At 41.7% G+C, this 20,757-nt stretch overlaps 2 protein-coding genes across 15 annotated transcripts; one reads left to right on the forward strand and one right to left on the reverse strand.

The window, feature by feature from the left end:
• Nucleotides 1–55: 55 nt before the first annotated feature.
• Nucleotides 56–5,430, reverse strand: LOC110513923 (N-acetylglucosamine-1-phosphodiester alpha-N-acetylglucosaminidase). 2 transcript variants are annotated; one of them, XR_005041743.2, is made up of 5 exons: nucleotides 5,217–5,430; nucleotides 2,312–2,520; nucleotides 2,005–2,145; nucleotides 677–856; nucleotides 56–274 (listed from the first exon to the last, which is right to left on the reverse strand). XR_005041743.2 is itself a non-coding variant. In XM_021593568.3 (3 exons), the coding sequence occupies exons 1-3, from the start codon at nucleotides 5,297–5,299 to the stop codon at nucleotides 1,865–1,867; spliced, it is 573 nt and encodes a 190-aa protein (XP_021449243.2). In that variant the 5' UTR covers nucleotides 5,300–5,430; the 3' UTR covers nucleotides 1,468–1,864. The 2 variants fall into 2 exon arrangements, 1 of the variants encoding a protein (XP_021449243.2); XM_021593568.3 differs by lacking the exons at nucleotides 56–274; nucleotides 677–856 and having other exon boundaries at nucleotides 1,468–2,145.
• LOC110513878 (NADH dehydrogenase (ubiquinone) complex I, assembly factor 6) lies at nucleotides 5,361–20,757 on the forward strand. Of its 13 annotated transcripts, none has more exons than XM_021593554.3 (10): nucleotides 5,368–5,614; nucleotides 5,719–5,838; nucleotides 6,226–6,325; nucleotides 8,096–8,218; nucleotides 8,378–8,434; nucleotides 8,530–8,632; nucleotides 11,256–11,389; nucleotides 14,311–14,412; nucleotides 19,232–19,288; nucleotides 20,283–20,757. In XM_021593554.3, the coding sequence occupies exons 4-10, from the start codon at nucleotides 8,132–8,134 to the stop codon at nucleotides 20,409–20,411; spliced, it is 669 nt and encodes a 222-aa protein (XP_021449229.1). In that variant the 5' UTR covers nucleotides 5,368–5,614; nucleotides 5,719–5,838; nucleotides 6,226–6,325; nucleotides 8,096–8,131; the 3' UTR covers nucleotides 20,412–20,757. The 13 variants fall into 13 exon arrangements, 9 of the variants coding, with proteins under 9 accessions (XP_090085119.1, XP_021449229.1, XP_021449227.1 ...); XM_021593552.3 differs by having other exon boundaries at nucleotides 5,376–5,614; nucleotides 6,226–6,329; XR_016494093.1 differs by having other exon boundaries at nucleotides 5,386–5,614; nucleotides 6,226–6,329; nucleotides 14,316–14,412.

A 20,757-nucleotide genomic window follows, 5' to 3' on the forward strand; every position in this document is an offset into this window, starting at 1 on the left:
TAAATATCTTAGTGTTGACAGCCCTCAGGCTCTGGTCTATGAAAAATCTATTGGGGGGGGGGGGGGGGGGGGGGGGGAATGAGATGTGGGGGCAAATCTGTCGTTCTGCCCCTGAACAGGCAGTTAACCCACTGTTCGTAGGCCGTCATTGAAAATAAGAATTTGTTCTTAACTGACTTGCCTAGTTAAATAAAAGACAGGATCCGTTTCCCCTCCTCATCGTGACCAACCGCTGTCCTGGCCGACATCATGTCCACAAAATGGCGGAAAGTCCCTGCGGAATCAAATGCATGAAAATGTAATTGAAGCATACTGGCTGAATTTGATAGAATACATCATTGTTGTTTTAACTTAGCCAGAATGGGCAAACAGTGTTTCACCATACGCGTTAGTGAATTGTGCCACAGGAAATTTCTCTTCATATTTCTAAATGTATTTTTTATTGTGTATTATGACAACTCTGTTTTAAATGGCCATGTTATATGAGTGATGTGAAGCCAAAAACAGATTTCTACATCAAGTCTAGGACAAAGTTACCGCTAAGTGCTAACGTAAGGCCAGTCCTGCTTTTTACTTCCTAATCTAATGGTTGAGGAAGCCGATGCTAGACCTCCACTTAATGGGAGACTTTACCTAAAGTAATATTAAAAGATGTCAATACTAACTAACTACATACCTCTAGCATTTTAAGTAAGTATGGCTAAGTTGAAGACATCCTCAGTATCCTTCAGTAGCGACCTGTCTCCTTGCTCACTCAGCATCTATGCTCTGGTTAATGTAGACCTGGCTGTCTCGGAGCAGCCACACCACCCCACTGACCAACTGCACAATGGGGTTGGCCTCATCAGAGAGATAACTTGAGGGAAAAAAGTAGAGAAACAGGGATGTAAAGAGGGAAAATCAGGGACAAAAATGAGGAAAAAGTAAATAACATCATCCAGTGCCATCTCAAGAAAGGAATAACCAACTGTGGAACAATGTGGTCATGAGAGCACATACTTCGATACTCATGTTAAAAAGGGTACATTCAGCAATCTAGTGAGATAAAATATTTCTAAAAGGCAGCCAAAAGCTCAAGTGCATCCTAAATCTCTGTACACATCAGGGTAGCCTAGTGGTTAGAGCGTTGGACTAGTAACCAAAAGGTTACTGACAAGGACCAAATCTGTTGTTCTGCCCCTGAACAGGCAGTTAGCCTAGGAACAGTGGGCTGTCATTGAAAGTAAGAATTTGTTCTTAACTGACTTGCCTAGTTAAATAAAGGTAAAATATTTATTTTTTCACCTGGCTAGCTTTGTTGGCTTCCACAAGAAATGTTTATACTTCAGTTTGTGACAGTTAAATATCTTAGTGTTGACAGCCCTCAGGCGGGGGGGGGGGGGGGGGCACATTGGACACATTGAATGCTTTGGTGAGTCTGCCCATACAATATTACTTCAGCCACGCCACAACAACCAAGCAGCCGTCTGTTCCAGGTGGCTGGTTTTATTGGTTCAAGGACCACTGCTTTTTCACTGCTCTTATTTTTCCCATCAAACGTGCATGAACGTAAACACCCTTATCTGGGTAACAGGAACATTCCAAGTTAGAGCCATTACTCTACACAGAATGACTGACAGGTCAACACAACACTTCTCCAGGGAACAGGGAGTCCCGTTCTAATCTAATTGGTTATGTTCCAAAGTAGACGTCATATTACGCGATAGGGTTATAAACATAAGAACTTCATATTTTATGATAACAGGATCAGTGTTCCACAAACTCAACTACAAGCCTTGACAGCATTTGTCTAGAAAAAATTATGTTAGATATTAAAACCACAAATGGAGCTCAAATTGAGTAGAGAGAGATTGAGAAGGAAATTTTACAAGACCGGCAGCTCTTTCCCAAAAAACAGTGTACCGTCCCTCCTGATGCCAAACTGGGCATTCTGCTCCCCTCGGCTGTCCCTCACTTGCACCCCGTCACTGACTACATTCCCCAAACACTCCCCAGTGCTAGTACCAAAGAACCCTCCATTCTGGGCATAGAGACACCTGGCGACGTTAGCCGTTTCCTCCACCGCCTCCCGCTGGTTCACCCCGCACCCCCTCGGCTCCAGCACAGACACTGTCCTCAGTGGGTCGTGGACCACTGCAATGTCACCTGTGGCAGGGAGGAAATCTTTTCATGACAAAAGCCTAATATTGTAATGGTATGGTGTTTAAAACTGTTGAATAGATATGGAAACAAAAATAGTACATTTTGCCATAAAGAATTCAAATGGGGTAATTGTAGGGGTATTTTCAAAATGTATATTTCCTCCACTGACCTGTGACCCATCGGGTTGTGCCAGGGACGTCAGAGATGAAGACTTTGGACTCAGCCGCGGGCACCCCAGTGTGGTTGCTGGCGGGCCAGGTCTGGTGGGCGACGTTGCCATGGACAACGGGCTGGCAGTCTCGGACATGACGGTGGGAGTGTGAGGGTCCATGGTTATGGCCGTAGGAGTAAGGAGATGGGTCATCATCCAATGAGGGACTGGAGAGCAAATACCTGGTTGTTTCAACTTTATTTACTCATGATACACTTATCTTGAATTCATATTGCATTAAACGTTAAGCAAAATAGACAAACTGCATTCAAAGAAATCAAGATCTGCAGAAAAACTGTTTAGAACTCTTTTCTTTAAAGTAAAAGCACCCGTCACACATTTGAGTTATGTCCAAAACACTTTAATCTCACAAACGATTGACTTATTATCAGTGGGTAAATGTGTCCATAGATTGTTAGTCATGTGAAGAAAACAAATAAGAAAAAGCCTCTGGCCACTTCCAACCATCCTTGGTTGAATTTGAAATGGTTAAGATAAGTGTTAATAAAGATGCACTACGCAGAAATCGCACCTTATTTCAATCTCAGTAATAAAACAAGCAAGTATAGTATCATTGTACCATTTAAACCGCTGTGAAATATATTTTCCATAACCAAAAATATTGTATTTTTAGCCATTTCAAGCTGGTGTACAAAACTGAAAGACGTAAAAATTAAACTAAAACGGAAAGCATATAAATAGGGCACATCACCTGCGTCCTAGACCTGCTTTTCAATGAGAATGGGTCTTCTATACCATTAGACAACATATGGCAGCTTATGCTACTTGATAAGATGAGAGAAACGCTGGAGAGGTTGTAGTAACAAAGTAAAGACAGGGTCTGTAAAACCAGACAAACTTGAGTTGAGAATCGATTACTAGGATTTGATTTACATAATTTGAGATACAAGCACAGGACTATACAACACTGCCCCCTAGTGTTGATGAAATGCAACTGCCGGAACCTTCAAGATGAGTTGTGCTTAAATGCTGAGAAGAAACATCTCTGCCTCAATGAAATTTAGATAATATAACATTTGTAAAGAATATGGGAGGAGTTATTTCAAGCATAAAAAAAGCTCATATTTCACATTAGCAATGATAAGTACAATGTACAGTTGAAGACAGAAGTTTACATACACCTTAGCCAAATACATTTAAACTCAGTTTTCACAATTCCTAACATTTAATCCAAGTAAAAATTCCCTGTCTTAGGTCAGTTAGGATCACTTTATTTTAAGAATGTGAAGTGTCAGAATAATAGTAGGGAGAATGTTTTCAGCTTTTATTTCTTTCACCACATTCCCAGTGGGTCAGAAGTTTACATACACTCAATTAGTATTTGGTAGCATTGCCTTTAAATTGTTTAACTTGGGTCAATAATTGTGGGTAGCCTTCCACAAGCTTCCCACAATAAGTTTGGTGAATTTTGGCCCATTCCTCCTGACAGAGCTGGTGTAACTGAGTCAGGTTTGTTGGCCTCCTTGCTCGAACACACTTTTACAGTTCTGCCCACAAATGTTCTATAGGATTGAGGTCAGGGCTTTGTGATGGCCACTCCAATAAATTTACTTTGTTGTCCTTAAGCCATTTTGCCACAACTTTGGAAGTATGCTTGGGGTCATTGTTCATTTGGAAGGCCCATTTGAGACAAAGCTTTAACTTCCTGACTGATGTCTTGAGATGTTGCTTCAATATATCCACAATTTTCCTACCTCATGATGCCATCTATTTTGTGAAGTGCACCAGTTCATCCTGCAGCAAAGCACCCCCACACCATGATGCTGCCACCCCTGTGCTTCACGGTTGGGATGGGGTTCTTTGGCTTGCAAGCCTCCCCCTTTTCCTCCAAACATAATGATGGTCATTATGGCCAAACAGTTCTATTTTTGTTTCATCAGACAAGAGGACATTTCTCCAAAAAGTACAATCTTTGTCCCCATGTAAAGATGCAAACCGTAGTCTGGCTTTTTCATGGAGTTTTTTTTGTGGCTTCCTCCTTGCTGAGCAGCCTTTCAGGTTAGTTGATATATGACTCGTTTTACTGTGGATATAGATACTTGTGTACCCGTTTCCTCCAGCATCTTCACAAGGTCCTTTGCTGTTCTGTGATTGATTTGCACTTTTTGCACCAAAGTAAGTTCACCTCTAGGAGACAGAACGCATCAGGAACGGTATGACGGCTGCCTAGCAGACTTGCCAAAACTAGTGTGTTAACAAGACATTTGTGGAGTGGTTGAAAAACAAGTTTTAATGACTCCAACCTAAGTATATGTAAACTTCCAACTTCAACTGTATATGTTTATTTCAGATAGGTCCTCAGCTTGCAGTGACGCTAAGTGTACGAAAGACTTCTTCACTTGACTGAACATGTTTGCGTTAATTAAATAGCCTATTCACACAGCCTAGTACAGTCACACAGGGAAAACATACTGTTGTCAGAGACAAGAATGACTTTGCTCTTTACTGCTGCCACTGCACTAGATAAACATAAATCAAGCAAGTGCCTGGCTTTAACTGATCAAAATATTAATGAATTAGTTTATTAATTCCCAAAACCTGGCAGAACATAGGCAGGGAATAATTTACCCTGATGCACTTTACTCAATACATTTTCATACTGGTCACCATTGGAAAAAGAACCTACAACCATGACATTGCAAGCTCCATACTCTGCCAACTGAACTACACGGGACTACCACGTCAGATTGGTGCGGTGTCCTCACAGGCTGTCCTAACAAGATTCCGGTCTGCCTCCTTGAGACAGCAGCCCAAGCAATCTAGCTAGCGAGCAGGCTAGCTTGTTAACTTCTGAGTCTGATTGTGAAAGTTTTGCTTCCGAACTAGACACGACGGCCCTTACCCGATATTGTTGCACTCCGAAATCCAAATACCATGCCATATCAGGACCAATGCAAAGTGACAATTAATTGAAATTGTTGCCATATGACAGCATCGACATTGAAAGTGTGTAACTGGCTCACTCTACTTTTAAGCTCCCATAATCATAGCGAGGGAAGTCATATGACCCTGTCCAGGACAAGAGCACGTCAAGTTCTGTTTACTTTAGCTGCTGCAAAGGTCTACTATAAATGAAACTCTGACATACACAGTTGTAGCTGCTACATATTTTTCGCTAAATTACAACTAATTGTCTTCCTTGAGATAAATACTTTACCTAAAACGAGTGTTCTGTATTTAAAAGTACAACATAAAGCGGAACACATGAACTAGGGAGGAATACTTTTGTTGTGACACAAGGTAAGGGTGAAAGTTGAAGGGTATGTTGTGAACATGGCATCTGGCATTAGTTTAAAGCATGGATTATTAACCACAAAATGTTCGGTGTTTCACTCACTCCAAAGAAATATATTGCCACACGCTATTTGTATTCAACGACCTACCGAAGTAAAATGTATACGAGCTTCAACAAACTCTACTGCAGAATCTCGGCATAACGAAAAATACTGTATCGATATTGTGAGGTAAGTAAGCCAGTTTGCTAGCTAGCTAAATATGGCTAAATGGTATGACTAGCAAGCATCCTTCTAAGCACAAATTGCATGGGCCCCTCTGACTGGCTACATTGTACAGCTAGTTGCATGGTTGGGTTCAATTCCTGTTAATTTAGAAAGTAAACCAAATGCATTTAAATTCCAATTGTTCCTCGTTGAAATGCATTGAAGAGAATTGGAATGTCAGTGTATATACTGAATTGAAGTGGAATTGACCCCAACCCTGGCTAGTTATTTGTTTTTGTTACATGTGTTACTGCATCTAATGTTTTCATTTTGAAGAAGTTAGTCCACCACTAGCATTACACTTGACTTGTTTCAAATAATTTGCCTGTGTCCACTGCCTTGTTTCCCCAGGTCTCGGGACTATGACGGTTTTGTGTCCTCCCTGCTTCTCCCTGAGGATGCCCGGCGCTCCTCACTGGCCCTGAGGGCCTTCAATGTCGAGCTGGCTCAGGCAGGTATTCCAGAAAGTTCAGCACTGAGTGCCTTCAGAAAGTATTCATACCCCTTGACTTGTTCCACATTTTGTGTTACAACCTTAATTCAAAATGGATAATTATATATATATATTTTTTTTCTCACCCATCTGAACACAATACCGCGTGAAGACATTTTTGCAAATGTATTTACATTTAAATACAGAAATATCTCATTTACATAAGTATTCACAACCCTGAGTCAATACTTTGTAGAAGCACCTTTGGCAGCAATTACAACTGTGAGTCTTTCTGGGTAAATCTCTTAAGAGCGTTGAACACCTGGATTGTGCAACATTGGCCATTTTATTATTTTCAAAATTCTTCACGCTCTGTTAAATTGGTTGTTGATTATTGCTAGACAATCCCTTTCAAGTCTTGCCATATATTTTCAAGCACTTTTAAGTCAAAACTGTAACTCGACACTTTGACCTTGTGTTTTAGGTTATTTTCCTGCTGAAAGGTGAATTTGTCTTCCACTGTCTGCTGGAAAGCAGACTGAACCAGTTTTTCCTCTAGGATTTTGCCTGTGCTTAGCTCTATTATGTTTATTTTTATTCCCAAAAACTCCCTAGTCTTTGCCAATGACAAGCAAACCCATAACATGACACAGCCATCACCATGCTTGAAAATAGGAAGAGTGGTACTCATTGATGTGTTGTGTTGGATATCCCCAAACACAATGCTTTTTATTCAGGACATAAAGTTAATTTCTTTGCCACATTTTTGCAGTTTTACTTATTGCAAACAGGATGCATGTTTTGGAATATGTGTTCTGTACAGGCGTCCTTCTTTTCACTCTGTCAATTAGGTTAGTATTGTGGGATAACTACAATGTTAATCCATCCTCCATTTTCTCTTATCACAGCCATTAAACTCTAACTGTTTTAGTCACCATTGGCCTCATGGTGAAATCCCTGAGCGATTTCCTTCCTTTCCGGCAACTGAGTTAGGAATGATGCCTGTATATTTTTGTTGTTGTTGCCATCTACCAATAGGTGCCCTTCTTTGCGAGGCATTGGAAGACCTCCCTGGTCTTTGTGGTTGAATCTGTTTGAAATTCACTACTTGACTAAGGGACCTTACAAATAATTGTATGTGTGGGGTACAGAGATGAAGTAGTCATTCAAAAATCATGTTAAACACTTATTGCACACAGATTGAGTCCATGCAACTTATTATGTGACTTGATTATTACATCTTTAATCCTGAATTTATTTTTGCTTGCCATAACAAATGGGTTGAATGCTTATTGACTCAATACATTTCAGGTTTTTATTTTTTATTCATTTGTAAACATTTAGAAAAGCAATTCCATTTTGACATCATGGGTTATTGTGTATAAGCCAGTGAGATAAAAAATCTCAATTTAATCCATTTTAAATTCAAGCAGTAACGCAAAATGTGTAAAGAGTTGAGGGGTGTGAATACTTTCTGAAGGCACTGTATGAATATGTATATGCATATATTGGAAATGATGATACTATAATCCTCGGGGTGGTCATATGTCCAATACATGTCCAGAGCTAAGTGTTGATGTTCAGGCATGCTGTTGAAGATAATGCTGTTATGTCTAGAATAATACATCAACTTATAGACCTAGATATGAAGGATAACAGTGAGGGAATGGTCTAGTAAAGCGAGGCATTTTTCATGCAAATCTGTATGCCTAACAGTATAAACTTATTAATTGAAGATGTCTTCTGAAAGGAATTGAGAAAAGCCTCGCTTTTTTGTTTCTCTCCAAGGTGAAGGACTCTGTTTCCCAGAAGACCATAGGTCTGATGCGGATGCAGTTCTGGAAGACTACAGTGGAGGAAATCTACAGGGACGACCCACCAGTGCAGCCTGTCAGTGCAGAACTATGGAGGGTCAGTCTGGAGTAGATATCTTCTGTTTTTATTTTCATGAATACATCTGGCGGCTATCGCAGTCTACAGTATAACGTTTGGACTTTGCCATTAAACATAGTACATATCAAATGCATTGGAAAAGCTGTTTTAAATATCTTCAAATATCTCCTTTTGCAGGCGGTGAAGAAACACTACCTGACAAAGAGGTGGATGCTTAGAATAATCTCTGAGAGAGTAAGCAAATGTTGCTTTTTAGGTCATGGATTTGTGTGGGTTCAATTCTAGTTCTGTTTCATTTATTTGAAGTATGTCTCTACTGTTGCCAACAGGAGAAAGACATGGAAGACAGAGCTTATAGAAACCTCCAGGAGTTGGAGGCCTATTCAGAGAATACCCAGTCCTCACTACTGTACCTTCTTCTGGAGAGTTTAGGTGAGCAGGTGTATCTGTGTTTTGTGCTCGACTCCACTGACTGAAGAGAGTGTACAGCATGTGCATTGTTCTGTTCCCGAGGGGGAAAAAACATCTAATTTATATTCACAATTAACTTCCCAGTGTTCAAGTACCTCTTAGAAATGATGAGAATCGTGCTTGCAAATGCAGCACATTGACTAAATTGAGAAAGATGAGAATTGCAGCCAGCGAATGGAACATTGCCGGGAACTTTGTAATTGTGTCTTGTCTAATGATATCTTGTCCGCCTGGCATTGCAGAGCTCTTCGTGCATAATTGCACAACGGAAATGCCATCAGAATGAATCAATATAGCCACTGATCTCCTGTCTAGCCTTTCAGCAAAAATCTACAACAGAAATGACCCATTTCCACTCTACATTAAACACATTCTCAATAGATTCCATAGAGCCAAAGAAATGGATGACAATGACTCTGCTCCTTCCCTATTTGGAAGAACCTTGACAGGAACAGTCACATTATACTGTGTGTACGGTGCATTCGGAAAGTTTTCAGACCCCTTGACTTTTTCCACATTTTGTTACGTTACAGCCTTGTTTTAAAATGGATTAAATAAAACATTTTCCTCATCAATCTACACACAATTCCCCATAATGACAAAGTGAAAACAGGTTATTAGAATTGTTTGATCATTTGTTAAAAATAAAACAGAAATACCTTATTTACATAACTATTCAGACCCTTTGCTATGAGACTTGAAATTGACCTCAGGATCATCCTTGAGATGTTTCTACAACTTGGTTGTAGTCCACCTGTGGTAAATTCAATTGATTGGACATGATTTGGAAAGGCAAACACCTGTCTATAAAAAGGTCCCATAGTTGACAGGGCATGTCAGAGCAAAATCCAGGCCATGAGGTTGAAGGAATTCTCTGTAGAGCTCCGAGACAGGATTGTGTTGAGCCACAGATCTGGGGAAGGGTACCAACATATTTCTGCAGCATTGAAGGTCCCCAAGAACACAGTGGCCTCCATCATTCTTAAATGGAAGAAGTTTGGAACCACCTAGACTCTTCCTAGAGCTGGCCGCCTGGCCAAACGAAGCAAATGGAAACGGAGGAGAAGGGCCTTCGTTAGGGAGGTGATCAAGAACCTGATGGTAACTATGACAGAGCTCCTCTGTGGAAATGGGAGAACCTTCCAGAAGGACAACCATCTCTGCAACACTCCACCAATCAGTCCTTCATGGTAGAGGGGCCAGATGGAAGCCACTCCTCCAGTAAAAGGAACATGACAGCCCGCTTGGACTTTTCCAAAAGGCACCTCAAGTACTCTGACCATGAGAAACAAGATTATCTTGTCTGATGAAACCAAGGTTGTACTCTTTGGTCTGAATGCCAAGAATCACATCTGGAGGAAACCAGGCACCATCCCTACAGTGAAGCATGGTGGTGGCAGCATCATGTTGTGTGGATGTTTTCAGCAGCAGGGACTGGGAGACTAGTTAGGATTGAGGGAAAGACGAACAGAGCAAAGTACAGAGAGATCCTTTATGAAAACCTGCTCCAGTGTACTCAGGACCTCAGACTGTGGTGAAAGTTCACCTTCCTACAGGACAACGACCCTAAGCACACAGCCGAGACAATGCAGGAGTGACTTCGAGAGAAGTCTCCGAATGTCCTTGACTAGCCCGGACTTGAACCCGATCGAACATCTCTGGAGAGACGCTCCCAATCCAACCTGACAGAGCTTGAGGATCTACAGAGAAGAATGGGAGAAACTCCTCAAATACAGGTGTGCCAAGCTTGTAGTGTCATACCCAAGAAGATTCGAGGCTGTGATTGGTGCCAAAGGTGCTTCAACAAAGTACTGAGTAAAGGGTCTGAATACTTATATACATTTATTTTTAATATATTTGCAAATATTCCTAAAAACCTGTTTTTGATTTGTCAGTATGGGGTATTGTGTGTAAATTGAAGGGGGGGAATAACATTTAAATAATTTTATAATAAAGCTGTAACGTAACAAAATGTGAAAAGTCAAGGGGTCTGTAAACTTTCCTGAATGCACTGTATACAAAATAATGATTACTTGAACATGCAGATTGTTTTATGAGAGGAAGACTTAGAAGCTGGTCAAGCTGTATTCACTTGAGCGATTAATTAATTGGCATCATTTCTGCATTTCAAATACCTGCATTTCTGTGACTTGTTCGCATCTTCTCTTGTGGAATGTCATTATTTTGCCCCCCTCTGCCAAGGAACCTGTCACACTTGTTCCAGTCTAATTGACTAGAAGAGATGTCTGACTCAAAGCCTCAACCTATTTCAAGTACAGGGCACTCCGCATGAAAGCATTTCCCAGTTATTGATATCAAATGGGTGCGCTTCATTGTTATAAATTATGTGTACAAGAGAACAGTGGCTGCTTAATGTTAGCATGGTCCTAGTCAATCAAAAACGGTAACTAGGTTTCTGAGGTAAACTAGAAGACAAATTCTTCTTGTACCTAGACAGCGCATGTTTAATTCAGTAGAGTTTAGTAATTTGTTTTAAAAGTGGTGCAATGATTTAACTTGTATTTATTTTTCTGTCTTCCCTGATTCCCTTTGTGTGTGTGTGTGTGTGTGTGTGTTTGTCCAGGTGTGAAAGATGTCCATGCTGATCATGCTGCCAGCCACATTGGTAAGGCCCAGGGGATTGTGACATGCCTAAGAGCCACGCCCTACCACAGCAGCAGACGCAAAGTCTACCTACCTATGGACATCTGCATGCTGGTGAGTGACCATATCTGCAGCAGAGGTATCAAAATGATGACTTTCCTGCTGGTGACGTGTTGTACAGATGGATGCTACACTGCCATTCCAGATACACACACACACACACACACACAGGCCTTTGTGACATTATATTCCTGCTAGACCGGTTTGGCATTATCAACACAGTGAGGGTTTGTGTCACTACTCCAAATGAAGTATGCCAGAGGCACAGTTCTAATGAAACCCCATGACAAATGCACTGGCTGTAGTTACAAGTCAAATTCACAGCCTTTGTCTGATCCATCTGTCAACAAGGCCTCTGAGCCACAGCTGGAGTGACAGGGGACTGTGTGCAGCTGATTTATGATGTGACTTCAGGAGATGTTTTTACCGCTACTAGTCCAGTGTGTGTGACAGTAGTGACCTCTTCAGGTTTATGGAGACCTCCAGGTCATTTGCCGATCACTATTGTTTTGACACCTGGGGTGCTACTGTAACATAAAGGTCTAGTCCTGAGATGTTACATTTATACAGGCTTTGGCAGTGGATCCTCTGTATGTTCGTGTTTTGTTGTTTTGCTCCCATTGCTTGACAACAGCTTCTAGCCTAGCTAATAACTTGCAATTCCAAGCTTTATTTTATTCAAATAGTATTGAAGTTACCTGACTTGATTGTTTAGTTTGTCAACAGACACCGACCGCCTTGTGCTTTTGGGCAATACAAAATCTCATTGTCCTCATATTATTGTTAAACTAAACTCAGCAAAAAAAGAAACGCCCTCTCACTGTCAACTGCGTTTATTTTCAGCAAACTTAACATGTGTAAATATTTGTATGAACATAACAAGATTCAACAACTGAGACAAACTGAATAAGTTCCACAGACATGTGACTAACAGAAATTGAATAATGTGTCCCTAAACAAAGGGGGGTCAAAAATCAAAAGTAAGTCAGTATCTGGTGTAGAGGTCGACCGATTATGATTTTTCAATGCCGATACCGATTATTGGAGGACCAAAAAAAAAAAGCAGATGCCGATTAAAAAAAAGAATTATATATATATCAAATATTATAATAATATTTGTAATAATGACAATTACAAGGTGACAAGGTATAAATCTGTCATTCTGCCCGTGAACAAGGCAGGTAACACACCGTTCCTAGGCCGTCATTGAAAATATGAATGTGTTCTTAACTGACTTGCCTAGTTAAATAAAGGTGTAAAAAATTTTTTTTTTAAATCGGTGTCCAAAAATACCGATGTCCGATTGTTATGAAAACTTCAAATCGGCCCTAATTAATCGGCCATTCCGATTAATCGGTCGACCTCTAATCTGGTGTGGCCACCAGCTGCATTAAGTACTCCAGTACATCTCCTCCTCATGGACTGCACCAGATTTGCCAGTTCTTGCTGTGAGATGTTACCCCACTCTTCCACCAAGGCACCTGCAAGTTCCCAGACATTTCTGGGGGGAATGGCCCTAGCCCTCACCCTCCGATCCAACAGGTCCCAGATGTGCTCAATGGGATTGAGATCCGGGCTCTTCGCTGGCAATGGCAGAACACTGACATTCCTGTCTTGCAGGAAATCACTCACAGAAAGAGCAGTATGGCTGGTGCCATTGTCATGCAGGAGGGTCATGTCAGGATGAGCCTGCAAGAAGAGTAGGAGGATGTCTTCCCTGTAATGCACAGCGTTGAGATTGCCTGCAATGACAACAAGCTCAGTCCGATGATGCTGTGACACACCGACCCAGATCATGGCGGACCCTCCACCTCCAAATCGATCCCGCTTCAGAGTACAGGCATCGGTGTAACGCTCATTCCTTCAACGATAAACACGACTCCGAACATCACCCCTGGTGAGACAAAACCGAGACTTGTCAATGAAGAGCACTTTTTGCCTGGCCTGTCTAGTCCAGTGACTGTGGGTTTGTGCTCATAGACGACTTTGTTGCCGGTGACGTCTGCGGAGGACCTGCCTTACAACAGGTCTACAAGCCCTCAGTCCAGCCTCTCTCAGCCTATTGCGTACAGTCTGAGCACTGATGGAGGGATTGTCCTGGTGTAACTCAGGCAGTTGTTGTTGCCATCCTGTACCTGTCCCGCAGGTGTGATGTTTGAATGTACTGAATGTACTGATGCTGTGCAGGTGTCTCACAATGCGGACATTGCAATTTATTGCCCTGGCCACATCTGCAGTCCTCAAGCCTTCTTGCAGCATGCCTAAGGCACTTTCACGCAGATGAGCAGGGATCCTGGGCATCTTTCGTTGTTGTTTTTCAGAGTCAGTAGAAAGGCCTCTTTAGTGTAACTGTGACCTTAATTGCCTACCGTCTGTAAGCTGTTAGTGTCTTAACGACCGTTCCACGGGTGCTTGTTCATTAATTGTTTATGGTTCATTGAACAAGCATGGGAAACCGTGTTTAAACCCTTTACAATGAAGATCTGTGAAGTTATTTGGATTTTTATGAATTATCTTTGAAAGACAGGATCCTAAAAAAGGGACTTCTTTTTTTTGCTGAGTTTATATCAAACTAAACTCCTTATTTGTGGAATAAGATTACGGTTAACCGTTTTATATATATTTTTTGCTGTCAAACTATCCAACTTGTACTCAGTTTCTAAACAACTTCTGTCTATCATGGGGTTGACGGCTACAGTGCTGTAAACACCTCAGGGCAGCCTGAGGCCATAACAATTTTTAAAGGAGAGAGAACTGAGATCTGACAATCGCTATACATACCGTGAATAATGAAGATAATTATCGAGAGCTTCACTTTGTTCGCCCCGTTAGAGGCCATATGCTATCAGCATGAACAATTGGTTGGCTTGGCTAGAATAGTGGTTTGAAGGAACAAATCTCCTGTGTGAATAAGAGGTGTGAACAAAGGTGTGTGTGTGTGTGTGTGTGTGTGTGTGTGTGTCTGTCACCACCAGCACAGAGCCTCCCAGGAGGACTTCATCCGAGGAAGCCGGGAACAGAATGCGAGAGATGTGGTATATGACATTGCCAGCCAAGCCCACGTACACCTACAACACGTACGTAACCTGATGACATTAGGACAGTGTTCCTCCAATGTTATTTGGTGGGCTGTTCTTGCCGAACAGATTTACTGCTTGATTTGATTCAATTACATTTCGACATTTGCAGGGCTCTGATAGTGTATTCTCATGTGGGTTCAGTCGTTTTCTCGAATGGCTACTACAATGCCTTTTTTTTACCTGTACAACACATACAGTGCCTTGCGAAAGTATTCGGCCCCCTTGAACTTTGCGACCTTTTGCCACATTGCAGGCTTCAAACATAAAGATAAAACTGTATTTTTTTTGTGAAGAATCAACAACAAGTGGGACACAATCATGAAGTGGAACGACATTTATTGGATATTTCAAACTTTTTTAACAAATCAAAAGCTGAAAAATTGGGCGTGCAAAATTATTCAGCCCCCTTAAGTTAATACTTTGTAGCGCCACCTTTTGCTGCGATTACAGCTGTAAGTCGCTTGGGGTATGTCTCTATCAGTTTTGCACATCGAGAGACTGAAATGTTTTCCCATTCCTCCTTGCAAAACAGCTCGAGCTCAGTGAGGTTGGATGGAGAGCATTTGTGAACAGCAGTTTTCAGTTCTTTCCACAGATTCTCGATTGGATTCAGGTCTGGACTTTGACTTTGCCATTCTAACACCTGGATATGTTTATTTTTGAACCATTCCATTGTAGATTTTGCTTTATGTTTTGTATCATTGTCTTGTTGGAAGACAAATCTCCGTCCCAGTCTCAGGTCTTTTGCAGACTCCATCAGGTTTTCTTCCAGAATGGTCCTGTATGTCTCCATCCATCTTCCCATCAATTTTAACCATCTTCCCTGTCCCTGCTGAAGAAAAGCAGGCCCAAACCATGATGCTGCCACCACCATGTTTGACAGTGGGGATGGGGTGTTCAGCTGTGTTGCTTTTACGCCAAACATAACGTTTTGCATTGTTGCCAAAAAGTTCAATTTTGGTTTCATCTGACCAGAGCACCTTCTTCCACATTTGGTGTGTCTCCCAGGTGGCTTGTGGCAAACTTTAAACGACACTTTTTATGGATATCTTTAAGAAATTGCTTTCTTCTTGCCACTCTTCCATAAAGGCCAGATTTGTGCAATATACGACTGATTGTTGTCCTATGGACAGAGTCTCCCACCTCAGCTGTAGATCTCTGCAGTTCATCCAGAGTGATCATGGGCCTCTTGGCTGCATCTCTGATCAGTCTTCTCCTTGTATGAGCTGAAAGTTTAGAGGGACGGCCATGTCTTGGTAGATTTGCAGTGGTCTGATACTCCTTCCATTTCAATATTATCGCTTGCACAGTGCTCCTTGGGATGTTTAATTGTTTGTTGGTTAAGGGCTTGTAAGTAAGCATTTCACTCTAAGGTCTGTCTACCTGTTGTATTTGGTGCATGTGACAAATACAATTTGATTTGATCCTGCAGCTCATCCTCCTGATTCATCTCTATCCCAAAAGGTAGATGCTCCCCTCATCTCTCCCACTCTTTGGAGTGAATCCAAAACAAGCAAAGCAAACAGAAGTTTCTCTGCTTTGACCCAACTTCGAGCAAAGGCACTGAGTGGGAGCTTGTAATTGTACATTCATATACACTACCGTTCAAAAAGTTTGGGGTCACTTAGAAATGTCCTTGTTTTTGAAAGAAACACATTTTTTGTCCATTAAATAACTTCAACTTGATCAGAAACAGTGTAGACATTGTTAATGTTGTAAATGACTATTGTAGCTGGAAACGGCTGATTTTTTTTATGGAATATCTACATAGGCGTACAGAGGCCCATTATCAGCAACCATTACTTCTATGTTCCAATGGCACATTGTGTTAGATAATCCAAGTTAATCATTTTAAAAGGCTAATTGATTATTAGAAAACAATTTTGCAATTATGTTAGCACAGCTGAAACTGTTGTGTTGTTTAAAGAAGCAATAAAATTGGCCTTCTTTAGACTAGTTGAGTATCTGAAGCATCAGCATTTGTGGGTTCGATAACAGGCTCAAAATGGCCAGAAACAAAGTATTTTCTTCTGAAACTCAGTCTATTCTAGTTTTTAGAAATGAAGGCTACTCCATGCGAGAAATTGCCAAGAAACTGAAGATCTCATACAACACTATGTACTACTCCCTTCAAAGAACAGCACAAATGGACTCTAACCAGAATAGAAAGTGGGAGGCCCCGGTGCACAACTGACCAAGAAGACAAGTACATTAGTGTCTAGTTTGAGAAACAGACACCTCACAAGTCCTCAACTGGCAGCTTCATTAAATTGTACCCGCAAAACACCAGTCTCAACGTCAACAGTGAAGAGGCTACTCTGGGATGCTTTTCTTTCAAAAACAAGGACATTTCTAAGTGTCCCCAAACTTTTGAATGGTAGTGGTAAGTCAAAGGTAATTGATGAGAAAGGCTGCGTTTGCCCTGTGGGCCTGGGGATGGTACCTTGCAAGAGGGACAGACTTCAGTTGTTTGAACTGGTGATGCACACATGCGTCTCATGCATACGATACTAAAGGCACATTATTTTTGATCTCCACAATCTCAAATCAAGCATACAGATCCGGATACACATAGTTGAGTAGGCTATGCCATCTCTTGATGTTGATACCAAGACAAATTCAAAACATAGGTAAACACACCGCTGGCAGATCTCTAATATGGAGTGGTTCATAGCAACGCAATTTCACTCCAGGCCTGGCCCCACTGTTGCTGCTCTGGGATTGTGCTAATTAGCAGCAGGAGCTAAGACTAACATAAGCACTGGGGGGAGGCTACAGGCAGGGAGGGAACACGGGCTCACAGTGATCTGTGCATTAGCCACCTAGCCCAGAGAGCTAACACTATTGACAACAGGTGATATGGAGCCATGGAGTATAGGGCCTTATGTGCCCCTGCCTGGGGGGGGGTGGGGGGGACATTATTTTGAGACATATTAGCCCTGTTAGTGAGGCCTCACTGCCTACTGCCATGACGACAAGCTTCAGCTGCAGTCAAGAGGAAGATGAGACCTAGAGCCATGCCTGAGAAAGAAAGAAAAGAAAGAAGAAAAAGAGATGAAGGATTGTGTCAGGGAAATAAATCATAGGGAGTTAGGTTAAGAGAAAGATAACATCTTTTTATCATCATTTATTTTAACATCAAAAACTGAAAAATTGGGCGTGCAAAATTATTCAGGCCCTTTACTTTCAGTGCAGCAAACTCTCTCCAGAAGTTCAGTGAGGATCTCTGAATGATCCAATGTTGACCTAAATGACTAATGATGATAAATACAATCCACTTGTGTGTAATCAAGTCTCCGTATAAATGCACCTGCACTGTGATAGTCTCAGAGGTCCGTTAAAAGCGCAGAGAGCATCATGAAGAACAAGGAACACACCAGGCAGGTCCGAGATACTGTTGTGAAGAAGTTTAAAGCCGGATTTGGATACAAAAAGATTTCCCAAGCTTTAAACATCCCAAGGAGCACTGTGCAGGCGATAATATTGAAATGGAAGGAGTATCAGACCACTACAAATCTACCAAGACCTGGCCGTCCCTCTAAACTTTCAGCTCATACAAGGAGAAGACTGATCAGAGATGCAGCCAAGAGGCCCATGATCACTCTGGATGAACTGCAGAGATCTACAGCTGAGGTGGGAGACTCTGTCCATAGGACAACAATCAGTTGTATATTGCACAAATCTGGCCTTTATGGAAGAGTGGCAAGAAGAAAGCCATTTCTTAAAGATATCCATAACAAGTGTTGTTTAAAGTTTGCCACAAGCCACCTGGGAGACACACCAAACATGTAGAAGAAGGTGCTCTGGTCAGATGAAACCAAAATTGAACTTTTTGGCAACAATGCAAAATGTTATGTTTGGCGTAAAAGCAACACAGCTCATCACCCTGAACACACCATCCCCACTGTCAAACATGGTGGTGGCAGCATCATGGTTTGGGCCTGCTTTTCTTCAGCAGGGACAGGGAAGATGGTTAAAATTGATGGGAAGATGGATGGAGACATACAGGACCATTCTGGAAGAAAACCTGATGGAGTCTGCAAAAGACCTGAGACTGGGACGGAGATTTGTCTTCCAACAAGACAATGATCCAAAACATAAAGCAAAATCTACAATGGAATGGTTCAAAAATAAACATATCCAGGTGTTAGAATGGCCAAGTCAAAGTCCAGACCTGAATCCAATCGAGAATCTGTGGAAAGAACTGAAAACTGCTGTTCACAAATGCTCTCCATCCAACCTCACTAAGCTCGAGCTGTTTTGCAAGGAGGAATGGGAAAAAATTTCAGTCTCTCGATGTGCAAAACTGATAGACATACCCCAAGCGACTTACAGCTGTAATCGCAGCAAAAGGTGGCGCTACAAAGTATTAACTTAAGGGGGCTGAATAATTTTGCACGCCCAATTTTTCAGCTTTTGATTTGTTAAAGTTTGAAATATCCAATAAATGTCGTTCCACTTCATGATTGTGTCCCACTTGTTGTTGATTCTTCACAAAAAAATACAGTTTTATATCTTTATGTTTGAAGCCTGAAATGTGGCAAAAGGTCGCAAAGTTCAAGGGGGCCGAATACTTTCGCAAGGCACTGTACATAATCATTTAATGTTGATGAATACTTGTAACTTTGTTTTATTGTAAGCTTCAAGTTAATTAAGGCTTGTTTGTACACAAGGAATTTAAAAGAGAAGCTGAAGTAGTCTGAAATTTAGTAGCTACTGGTGTTTTTATATGCACGTCCATCTCTGTTAAACGGAATATAGCTTTATTAGCCTGTGTTAGTCATTTTACTCAGTTTGAACCTTTTTGTCTCCACAGGCCAGATCATTCAGCAAGAACATACCAGCTTCCGCTTTCCCTGCCTTCCTCCAGACAGTGGGTTGTTGTTGTTATTATTATAAGAATGATTGGGTTATGTTACTGGGTTATGTTGTGGTCACTGTGACTGACGTAACATCATGAAAGGGGATATATTTACTAAAACGTTGACCAAAGACAAGACTGAACTACGGGGCTTCTTTAGTCCTGGCACCAGGGAAGAGACCAGGTCTGCGTATTAGTTTCTCTTCAAGTTCTCTTGTCATTTGTTTTTTAATGAATCCTCCAGTCATGTTCATCTGAACCTAGGTAAGGAGGAGCAGCCATCTTGAATGATCCTTTCTCTTCCTCAGCCACCTCCCAATATCCTCACATGGCTGTCTGTCTAGCCTAATCTCCCTCATCACAGCACGCTCCCCATCAGGCCTCAGACACAGCTTTTACTGCTCCAATTTAAATCGCACCTGACAGACCAGCAAGGGACTGCATTATGGGCTCTTACCACTGGCACTCTCAAAAGCAGTCTGATTCCCACAGAGAAGGGGCATGAAAGAGCGCAAGAAAGGAAGGGCAGAACATATTAACCAGAGGCTTGAGAATGAGGCCCAGGTGAAGAATTTGAGATAACACACGACGCGGGGCATTTGTCTATGTTTTGAAGGGTGGATGGTCACAATGCTTGAGTGCTCCAACCAGCAGGGGTATGATGGTAATTAGAGAAAGAGAGAGCATTAATCCACTCAATTCTGTGTTCCTCTTTTATCCTCTCCATCCAGGACAATTTCCACAAATAGGATGCTCTATTGCTGCTGGTGCTATAACTATGTTAATCTGTTCTGATGCCTTAAAGGCTCTTTCCTCTCAGATGCTGAATCATATCATATGTTTTAGGCCGGGCTGGCTTTGTGTATCTAGGGCAAAGAGGAAGCACATTCCTGAGCTCTGAGATGACGCTCACGCTAGCTGCCACATGTAGAGAATAAGGACTGACACACACACAGGTGTGTTGATGCTGTGGATGCTGTTTCCCTCTCTCTGGCTGCTGTTCTAGGTGGTGCTGGAGGACTACCTTCAAAGGGTGCGGCGGGTAGACTTTGATGTGTTCCATCCCAGCCTACAGAAAAGAAACCCACTGATCCCCATCCAGCTCTATTTCCGCTCCTGGAAGAAGACCTATTGACCTGTATAGTGGGACCTTATCGTTTGCCCTATTGTAATTTATACCAGGTTTAAACATCCGGTTTCCCAAAGTCCTGCTCTCGTATGTTGGTTTCTAAGTAGACCAATCTACAACAGTGGATTTCAAGAGACTTCCATCTATGATGTCAGCACTCCCCAGAAAATGATTCTGATTTAAAACATACCTCTGCCATCTAAACCAGTTCACCTGTGTTATTCCCTGTTGTAGACTAGACAGCTGAGGACCACAGACAGAGATTATTGCAAAGCAATAACTACAGTACTGGAGACTGAACTGATGCCCTGATATATTTCATATTTTCAGTAATAAATCGTGTAGCCATGTT

The sequence above is a fragment of the Oncorhynchus mykiss genome, chromosome 3, assembly GCF_057628025.1.
Source record: "Oncorhynchus mykiss isolate SJ-2025 chromosome 3, ASM5762802v1, whole genome shotgun sequence".
NCBI classification, from domain to species: Eukaryota; Metazoa; Chordata; class Actinopteri; order Salmoniformes; family Salmonidae; genus Oncorhynchus; species Oncorhynchus mykiss.